At 44.1% G+C, this 10964-nt stretch overlaps 2 protein-coding genes across 2 annotated transcripts; both read right to left on the bottom strand.

The window, feature by feature from the left end:
* Positions 1–814: 814 nt before the first annotated feature.
* Positions 815–3499, bottom strand: LOC118428346 (leucine-rich repeat, immunoglobulin-like domain and transmembrane domain-containing protein 2). Its single transcript, XM_035838403.1, has 3 exons — positions 3129–3499; positions 2182–2325; positions 815–1418 (listed from the first exon to the last, which is right to left on the bottom strand). The coding sequence occupies exons 1-3, from the start codon at positions 3497–3499 to the stop codon at positions 815–817; spliced, it is 1119 nt and encodes a 372-aa protein (XP_035694296.1).
* Positions 3500–5186: 1687 nt separating this feature from the next.
* LOC118423974 (glutathione peroxidase-like) lies at positions 5187–9906 on the bottom strand. Its single transcript, XM_035832330.1, has 4 exons — positions 9448–9906; positions 8935–9034; positions 6981–7114; positions 5187–5892 (listed from the first exon to the last, which is right to left on the bottom strand). The coding sequence occupies exons 1-4, from the start codon at positions 9813–9815 to the stop codon at positions 5760–5762; spliced, it is 735 nt and encodes a 244-aa protein (XP_035688223.1). The 5' UTR covers positions 9816–9906; the 3' UTR covers positions 5187–5759.
* Between the last annotated feature and the right edge of the window lie 1058 nt (positions 9907–10964).

The raw sequence follows: 10964 nt of genomic DNA, 5'->3' as shown, positions 1-10964 counted from the left end.
AATGATATCTGGTACGAGAACACACTCAATTTTTTATCATATTGGTGTAGAAGCATAAAAGGGCTTCAGATTTCTTTGTAGATCTCTCTTGCAATGAGATCCAAGTCTTGAAATCAAATTCTGTGTATTCAAATGAAGTTTGGTAAAGAGTAGTAGTCTATACACAAGTGTTGATCATGTTTGTGAAAACGCATTTATAGACTTTGAAGGGTTACAATTTCTTTGTAGTTCAGCCTTACTTAAGATCCAAGTCATCATCCTGATAAAATTCATTTCATCCAATGTCTACAAAGTGTCCTTTCATGTATAATGAAATGAATAATTATCAACATATGCTGACAAAACACACTACCTTATATGAACTCTAAATATACTGCGTTGGTGACGATTGGGCTACTGTACTGAAAATCTCACCAGTAGGTCTCCCAGTCTCTTTCGTAAGGATTGCATTTCGTAAGTTTTTTTATCAAAAACATACTTTTACAACATAAATTTTATTCAATTTAAAAGGTTACTTAATCACAGCGTTACAAATACAATTTTGGTCGGTCAACCATGTCCGTCTGTAGGAAAGGATGCCTATTGAAACTCCAACCAGATCCTCCGATGGCTAAAAGTGTTATGTCGACCAACACCTGCATACTATGACAGGCATAACGATTTCACCACCAGAAGGTCTGCTTGAAAATAACTTTCATCCGCACTGTGCCCCAAGTGCCGGCGCTTTTTTGTCCACGATTTCCGCACGATATTTTCTCAATGGGTCTCCGCACTGGGCGCCGAGTACGTTACTTTTGTACCTTTGCCCCGGTAATCACGGCTCTTCTCCGTCCTGCTCGTCCGCGGTCACGTAGATCGGGTTCTGTTTAGCGATCCCGTATGGCGTCGTCTCGTCCCTGTCCTGCTCTTCCTCCACATTCTCGACGACCACATTTCGGGCCGTCTCGTACGCGTGGTTGCGGGAACAGGTCAGCTGCCTTCCCCTGGCTTCTGCTCTGCGGCGACGTTGTACAAGCTTGGCCTTTCTGCACTTGCATATCAACACCAAGAGAACGATGGCCACGATTGCCATTGCAACCGAAACAGCAATGTGCCTGATGAGTTGGGATCGCCCTTGCTGGTTGTGTTTCGGTAGAATATACCGAATGTCCCCATTTGGAGCAGTTGCTTTCGTGAACGGTTGAAAGACTGCAACGTTTGTTGTTATGTTAGCCCCTGTTTCGGTTGTCTCATCAGTCGAAGGCATGTTTTCAGTGGTGAGCATTTCGTGAATCAGTTTTCCCCGCATGTATTCGGGTGAGGCACAAGTTATCCTACTGGAGTAGTCGCTGTGGAAGTGGAGGTTTAGTGCATTCTCGGTGCAGTTTTCCTGACATTGCTGCATACAAATGACGTCGCCGTAACACTCTTTGAAACACCTTTCAAGAAATAGATAAGCACAGTTTCATCAATTGCGTCCCCATGTACGGAAAGAGACTTTTGAACTTCAACAAACTTATAGTCATGGATAGTTTTTTTTTCAAACCAAACGATCGTCCTGTCAATAGTTAAGTCTTATTGACAGGAACATCATTATCCTAGTTACTATTCGTGATCGCTACCGCCGGCCCGCTCTTTTCGCTTCCTTTGCCCACGGCGAGCGAGCGGTAACTAGGGAGGATGGTATCCACGTTAGGTATCCAGGTAATGATTTTTCCACTACTGACAGGATATTCCTGTCAATAGAAATTTTTGTGCCATCGACATGAGGGTGTCCCCCCCTCACCAACCAGGTGAGCATCGAAGAGGGGTGAGTATGGGAGCCCCGATAAACTAACCGGGCTAGTACATCATGTCAATAGTACAAACAATCCTATTTACAGGAATATCATGTTAGTGAAAAGAATTATTGCCTCGATCTAAAGAAAAACAATTTACAACTCTCAGTGTCAAATGTTGGCACATACATGATGCTCCATATCCGTGAGGTTTTTTTTCTGCACACTTTTGACAGGTTAGCCGACAGGCGCTGCTAGCGTCACTAAGGGAAATCCGGGTCTTTCCCAAGGGGCACAACGTCGACCTGGGGCATGGCGAGTGTCGAACCCGAGACTTTTTGATTCCGAGTCCAACGCTCTAACAGATACGTCACGCCAACGCCACTGCCTGATAAAAAATGATAAATTATGAAAATATCCCTACCTGCAGCTCCTTTCGTGGAGTGAGATATTGGCCAACCACAGAACCGTTGCGTCACAGTGTATGGGGTTGTTATCCAGGTACACTCTGAGCAGCGGTCTGTCCTGTACCGGTCTGCGGAACTCGCCTTCAGTTAACGCCTTGATCCTGAGTGTGAGACATATTGTACATGTGGCATGGAATCTGTACCCTAATAGCCTGGTAGCCATTCAGCACGGGCCGGCAAAGGCCTAGGGAAAATGTTCTGTTTCTGATTTACCCCAGAAAAAAATAGGATTGGTAGGTAGGGGTTCTCCTTTCTAAACTTTTTTTAAGATTTAGACCTAAGTGATAACCGGAACTACATGTCATTTTTTTCTTAGTTTTATTTCGATAAACTGACCTCAGTCCTACCAAGCGCCGGTCTTAGTTATTGAAACCAACTCCGTAACAACCGGTTACTTCTACCTGGGGAGTAATCGTGGGGCAAGGCCGCTCGTTGGTGCTTTAATAATGTTTGAAACCTGTTACCCTAAATTATGGGTCATTCAGCACCAAGAATCTATGTAGGCCCTGGAAACGGTCGAGATTCCAGGTTACGTCCGACATGGACTTATGGAAAGTTTCGGTCCCGAACAGGGAAAGTTTGTGTTACACAGACTAGTTATTCAGCACCAAGGACAGCAGGGGAGAGGCCATGTTTACAGCACTGGTCTCTCGTCGATATAAAACAGAGAAATCTAGCCAACCCAAACACTAACACAGAGACGTCAAATCTAATTGTTCCGCATTGCTAAGAAGGAATCCTACAGGCTCAAATATGATAACGGAGTTGGTTAGAAGTTCAACCTTCATACAAACATTTCAGACTTACTTGCAGATACTGATGTAGTCACAATTTCAAGCAGAATGCAACTACGCTAAAAGACGACATGTGACAATTACACATTTGTGTGTAAAATGTAGCCTACCTGTTGTACGACAGGTGGATGGAGCTGAGCTTGGACAGATGACGTAGTGCCGTTCCCGGGGAAAATGACTCTACCTGGTTGTGGTCCAGGTACAGTACGTACAGGCTAGGAACTGTCGAGAGTCCGTTCCAAGGTACCTCCGTGAGTCGGTTCCTACTAAAGTAGACGATGGATATCTTATCCTTCTTGAGCCGAGAAATGGTTTGGAATATTTCAAAGTTTTCGACGTCCCAGTTTGCCAAGCCGAGCCCCTCACAGTTTAGATAGGCCGCGGTACTGTTGCACTTGCGGTGCTCCGAGCAGATGACGGTGTCTTGCAGCCTGCAAGTCCATAGAATCATGACTAGAAGTAAGAAGTTGTGAAAAGCCATGTTGGGCGAATCCTGGAGTCCTGAAACTGTTGTCAGTACCTTACACGGGTCACGTTTTCGGTAGGAGGCTCAACATACCCCCGAGGAAATTTTGCCTCACCCCCCTGCTAAATAATGCTTGTTAGTTCCTTCATGGAAAAAATCACCGATAAGTTAAGTTGGCCAGGCGGGATAGAAGCTCACCTTGGCCGAGCAAACCCAACCTTCATTCCTGGGAGAGGTGGACTGGTGACCAGTTTATGTTCGACGGGGACCGAGACAATTACGTCACAAGAATAAAGAGGAGTAGTCATTGAACCTAACGCCACAAAAATCCCGGGCCTGGGCGGGAGGACAACACTCCTAGCACTGTAGAGATCCCGTGGAGCCCCGATGGAACGGTGTAACCGTAAGCAAGCAACTTATCTTCATGAGAGAATGGAATGGATAGGAAACACCTCTCGTGCTTGTCTATTGCAGTATCCAGCCTTTACTACGTGCATCCACCCAGGTTGATGTGAAACGATCGCGCGACGTGTTGTCGATTATTAGTCTGGCTTTCCGTTGCCTTATTCAACCGCACATACATTACATACTAGATCAAATGAAGGTAGTAAATATTACGTATCAAAAGCGCATTCATATAAGCAATACGGACGCCATTTTATTATTTTATTCACATCACAGTGCTAGAATCATTCAGAACAATATAAAGCTCCTCGCTCACGTTTTACCATGCCGTCCCTGGCGCTTAATAGCGGTGTATTTTTGTGTTTTGTTTTAAAAACCTTAATGACTTTATTCATAAGAAGGATGCAATACATAAAGCATTACCACAGCACAATATTTTACAGCTGTAACAGAACGAGGCTATGGGTGTCCTTCTTAACAATACTGAGAAGCAAGGGACACTCAAATTTGACGTTTTTTTGCATACATAGGTCTGTATTCTTCGGCTGGATTTCTATTTTGTATAATACAACTCTCCGGATAAACACTAACGAGAGGCCAGTGCTGCAAACATTACAGATGGCCTCTCTCCCGTCCGTACTGATGCTGTCCTTGGTGCTGAATAATTAGTCTGCACAACACAAACTTTCCCTGTTCGGGACCGAAACTTTCCATAGTCCACAATGATCGTAATCTGGAATTTCGACTGTTCCCAGAGCATAAGAAAGTCGGCTCTTCGGCATTAGGGCCGGTCTTACCTCACAATTACTAGTGCGTATCACGACGCAAAAGAAAATTGAGTTACTAGTACATGTATTTGTTTCCTTCCTTCGTTTCATTCCTTCGTATGCACTCGGTGTTTTGTAAACAAGGTGCGTCTTTGTAGCTTAGTTGCCACATGAACAGCGAATGAAATCAAGAAATAGCAACCGTTAATGCACATTCCTAATTGATACAATACCAAAGTAACTTAGGAATAACAAATACAGAACCCATGTATATGGTAACAGCCAAATAATTTTAGATTTTGGCGCCATTGCAATTTGCCCTCTGACCAGTGTTTGTATATCTATGTTTGTATATTTACATAATATGTCATTTCTTTTCTGAGCCCTATAGCTGGAAGATTGCCCAAGAAGGAATTAAAAGATATCTGAATGAAATGAACTTAACTAAACCAAACTGGCACTTTAAAAACATCTTGGATATAGCATACGAATGGTCCTCGGAAAGAGAGCAAAGATAACGATAATCAGAATCTTTTTTCCATGCCAGCTTTATTGTTAGCACCCAAACGAGGCCGGATGTCGCCCCCTCGACTGAACGCACGAAGACCGAGGAAAGTTCCATCCCGTCGGCAGGACCCTGCCACCGCGCGGTGGTTTGTGGTTCCTACGTCATGAAGTCGTCAGATTCCCACAATAAAAAAACTGGTTCATCCATGCATTTCCCTGTACATCTTTGGTCGATAAATTTTGGCGTGGATTTTCCGGATGCATTACAAATAAATAACGATTCTGGATCATTCCGGCTAATAACAGTCATAACTGTGACAAGTATAATGTAACCCTTACCACTGCAAGATGTTTGTTTCAATCCAATAGTAATTAGATAGTACAGTTTTTTCATGCTGCAGACATGTAAAGAAGTGACGCCGTTGGCACAGTTGCTCTATGCGTAGCTGTGCAAATCATAGCAGTGTGAGTGGACGGTTTGTCCGATTAATTTAATGATTATCAGCCTGGATACCTCGTTTCACTTGCTTTCCAGTGATAACTACTGGCGATGGGGCCTAGTCTAATTAATCAGTCCACTTCGCGAAGTTGACCAGTTACTGTTCGATCATCAGGTCGGAGAGAAGATCCTCCATGGCGCTTATTTCCCTCTGCACTTTGACATTCCACTTGCGGAGGAACTCTTCGATAACAGGCTCCATCTCAGCGGGCTCGACCGGAGGGGTGAACCTGCATGGACACACGGGGTGAGTCAGATTCTAGCCTGGGTGCCAGACTGGTCTCCGTGGCCTGACAATGCCAGCTCCTCGGCTCTAAGACCAACGTGCTCCAATCGAAATTTTCACAACCACCCCTGAGTTAGTTACTCTGTGGGAAACTCAGGATCGCCTGTGGTAGAATTTCACTGGGGACATGTTGGCTCTTGAGCTAAGGATCTGGCCTGTTTAGGCCCTGGAAACAGTCTGCATCCAGGCTAGTCAGATTCGGGACAGATATATGCCATGGTGTGCCTTATACCTTTGTTGGTTTGATTGTTTGTGCTATGGGTGTGCTGCGGGGACGTATACCCCGTAGCACATAATTTTTGTACGTGAAATTACAAGCTGCATGAAGATGATTGAGCCAGTCAAACCACAATCTTGAGGTGTGTATCACCTTGAAATAGATATTGATTTTTTTTGTGTTCTTGTTGAAAATCCTGTTGCAATATTGTGTAAATAGACACAGGGTGTGCCACGGGGCCACGAAAGGGTTACGTCCGAAAGTACAGAAAACAGCCCGTAAACTACAAGGAGGGGTTCCTTTTTCCAAATGGGACCGTAGCCTAGATGTAATGATTACATCTAGAATATGTGAGCAAGCAGAAAACAGCGTAAATCAACCAAAGAAAGATACATAGAAGCCCATCGTCCAACCTAAAGTTCCGTCTAGGATGTTCTGTACCTCATTGATGCTGAGGTACGTTGGCGGCGAGTGATTTGAAAAGGCGCTCAGCGTACTAGTATTTCCTCGATAGGAAACTAACACTTTTACACTTTGTGTGTTGTATTGTCTTTTTAGTCATACTTGTACGTCTTGCATGATATTCAAGGTAACGTCGAGGGTAACACTAATTCACTTTAGAACGTAGCAACGCCGCCAATATACTGCAGCCCAGTGAGATACCCGCTTTTATAATGCCCAGGACTATTCTTTTTACGTCCTGTGTCTTTTATATTACGAGTATACTTTTCGTCCCTGAAAGCTCTCCGGCTGGCCCCGGTTTTGAAATGTGGTGTAGGCCTAAACTTAAAAGCCGTTATCTCAACCGCCCTCACCTCATCACAGCCTTCCCTTCCGGGTCCACCAGAAACTTCTCGAAGTTCCAGCGCACATCTCCGGCCCGCAGCGGCTTCCAGTACAGACTCGACTTGTCGTCAACTATCATGTCACTAGCGGGGGGACAGCAGCTCTACACAGGTACATAATATCAAACAGGGTAACTTTATCCATGCATTTCTCTAGGGATAAAAATGTCTACAGATAATTGTTATCTCTTCCGATTTGTATTCTGTGTCGCAAGTGTTCAGTTGTTTCGTACATCGTAACGCCTACAATGAGACCAATTATTTACCGTTCCCGATGAATATGTACAGAGTCATCTGTCTAGATAAGATGTACAAGAACACAACATGCATGTGTGTCTAACAATCATCCCCAGGACCGACACGGACACAGTAAAGTCAGGGTGAGCCGTCTGATCTCCCGACAGATATAGACTCCTACTCAGTAGTTTACGCGTGTTTTTATGCTCTATGTGCGTCAATCAATGGGTAAAGTGAGTAAAAAAAAGATATTCATTTGAAAGTCGTATAAAAACATACGGTAGCCAACGTCAAACAGGGGGGTTGACATCATCTTTATTGACATATAAACGCAACACATTTAAAATCAACATACTTGATGAGTTTAGAAGACGAAGAAACCTAGGCCGACCCCTTACTCAGAATAATAACAATTCTGGAGGGCGCAAGGTAAAACATCAGGTGTGCATCCGACTTTTTGATACATATATCATTGCACAACGTTACATAGCAATCTTAGAGTGTATTGCACTGTAGCTTTTACAAGAATATTGCACTTAAACAAGATATATTGCACTTAAACAGGATATATTGCACTTAAACAAGATATATTGCACTTAAACAAGTTAAAAGTCATCTGCTAGAGAATAACCCAGATGGGGACTCCCACACAGGGGTGTTTCTCGCACAATATATTGCGTAGGACGAGCACAAAGCGCATTGACCTAGACGTCGCTTGAGCTTTCTGACCTCGGCGTCTTTATTGCGTACAGCTGCAGGGCATAGCGATCTCAGCTTTCTAGCATTATCACTATTTACCCACCCCCTACTGCCCACCTCTATAGTGACGACAGTTGAACTGTAGTTACTATGTAGGTATATGTCTTCCTTCAAGTGTTCATACTTGGCCATTTTCCTGTCTACTGCTGCTTGGGTATTTTGTTCAATTTTGATCATTGTTTATTTAGAGGTAAGATTAGGCCTCAATGTTCCTAACTCTCTGCCTATTACAACGTTGTCCCGCATTCGCCACACTACAACCGTCACACCTAGCTGCCACGAACTGTAGAACCAGTTAGTTTTGCCCTGGGGAAGGTGACAAACGGCCACTGAAACGTCGATTGGTGATTATGTAATGGTTGCGTTTAAAGAACTTTGTTTTCCAGTGATTTAACAAACTGAATGAAACTATTCACGTATGCAATAAGCGTGAGAAATTCTAAAACAAGATATCAAAAATGTTCTGTTGTAGTACAGTGGAAAGCAGCTATGGTGTCCAAAATCTGATATTTTCTTCGTTATTTGCAAACACTTAACTACATACCCAATACCAGGAAGATCCATCCACGACTTTTCGACTTATCCTGTTCGCAATACAACATAAACAGTCACGTACAGGCACACACAGGCACTCACAGGCACACACACACACACACACACACACACACACACACACACACACACACACACACACACACACACACACACACACACACACACACACACACACACACACACACACACACACACACACACACACACACAGAGAGACACAGACACGCAGGCACACAGATACAGTCACACAGGCTAGGCATACACAGATACACATAGACTCTGACATACATGCACACACAGCCATACACACAAACACGCACAAACACAGACATACAAACAGAACCTTCTTTGCGAGGGTAAAAATGTCACCTACCTTCAGATAAGTGAAGAGTGACTGCTCGTTCTCTCCGTTGCAGTCTCCCTTTTGAAACAGGGGAAAGTTCGGCACGTAGCCACCGCCTGGCCTCACGTACCTACAGGGGGTGCAGGGCAGAATGAAAATAAGCGCCCTTCTCAATAAATATGTGTCCATCTAAAACGTTTTGTTTACAAATGGCAATGGACAACTATATTCTCAAATTCCCTTCCAAAACTGTAGCTAAAATTAGTCTTACTGTTCTCGGACGAAAGCAAACAACAAGCTAATTAACTTAATTCTTAGCGGGCGTTGAATATTTTGGGGCGTCAGCTCTCCTGATTTCGTAAACAGTAATGTCAGTTACGAGACTGTGAAATTCACATACTAGTAGTAGACGTGCTTAAAAAAGTGCAATTTTGTCTATTTGTAACACGGAGGTAACAGGAAGTATCAAGGACAGGTGTGAATAGAGAGAATTCAGGTGAGGTATCAGGTTGTTGTGCTTATCCGCGGTAACACCTGACTTACTTCAGCACGTTGAGAATCTCGCCGTTTGTCTCGGGCTCCTGCAGACCGAATTGGTTGGTCGGAAAAGCCAAGATGTCGAAATCGAAGCCCAGCTGGCCGACCATCTTCTCCTTGAGTGCGTTCATGGCGGGGTACTGGTGGGTGAACCCTCAGAAGGAGGCCACCACGACCACCAGGAGAGTCGTACCCCGGTACTCGGCTAGGCTGACGTTTCGGGACCCGTCCAGGAGCATGGCGTGGTGGTCGTGGAAGGATCCATGCTCGGCCGTACAGCTACAGTCTGCTCTCTGCTTCGGGTAGATGGATTTTTCCGACGAAATGACGCCGCAGCAGAGCAGCACCGCGACCAGGCCGGACACGAGCCGCATCCCTGTGGGTAGTGTGCCCAGAATATTCTCTCACACTAGCAGCAGTCTGTAGGTACTTATCGTCAGGCGCGATCAACTGGAAAAGTCAGGTTCTGCAATCGAATAACAGACAGACACACAGATACAAAACAGGATCTCTGTACCAACTCATCAACAATAGTTAGTTTACAAATCAAACATTTGACCCGTAGTAAACACTACTTAGCTATTCATAATATGCTGTCATAAACTTATGACAGGTGCATAATTTCACATCATGTCTCATATTTCGTCTCACGTAACGTCATGCTAGACTTGGAAAAGAGCTCCGAAATGGTTCCCAACATTTTACTAGTGCTGTAATTAAGCATGGTCAATAGATGCTATGTGAGCTCGTTAGCACTTAGATGTTACACGTTTATCGAGCCGAACCATGGGACGAATTTCCTGATCGACAGAGCGTCACCGTTATTTCAAAATTGACAGAATATCGAACTTATTTTTCGTCTAAAAATGTACCCTGCTACATTAGAAAATGCCAATTTGTAATATTACCCAGCGACCTACAGAGCCGGGTAGTCTGATATTCCAGGCAAAAATGTACCTTCGAATTAGCAGATCGACTCGTTGGGTAAACCACTTTCTGCTGTTTGTTTGACGCTAGCTCAATAGTAGAAGTTAGTATTCTCCTTGCATACGGCCTGATGGGTAATGGGGAGATAATAACCATCATGGGCCATAATGAACTGCCCCCATGGCCATTTGCGTTATAAGTACCTGGAATATAACGTTAGTGAGCAGAGTGAGCAAGTCGGAAAGGTGTGGGCGAGCAGAAGTAGTTTTTAACAACCGTGGTTGATCTCTTTTCAATAAAACATCTCTTTATTCTAATACTACAATATATATGCCATTGTCTTCAATCAAGGGGGGTATCAGTTGGACATATAACCCCCTTGCTTCAACCAACGACATACTATATGACTTGCTGCAATGAGCTCTTATTTAAAATCTTGGTTCATCGGAAAATTAGTAGTAAGAAGCTTAGGATATATGGAAGTTTAGTACTAAGATGTCAGTCCAGTGCCCCACTAGCTTTATCATCTTCGTGAGTATTCATGAACTTTCGTTGGTACAAGGTGGAAAACCGCAGCTATAGACGAATTCGCGACC

The sequence above is a fragment of the Branchiostoma floridae genome, chromosome 1 (assembly GCF_000003815.2).
Source record: "Branchiostoma floridae strain S238N-H82 chromosome 1, Bfl_VNyyK, whole genome shotgun sequence".
NCBI lineage: Eukaryota > Metazoa > Chordata > Leptocardii > Amphioxiformes > Branchiostomatidae > Branchiostoma > Branchiostoma floridae.
The sequence above is the reverse complement of the archived record's forward strand: the minus strand, read 5'-3'. Positions and strand labels throughout refer to the sequence as shown.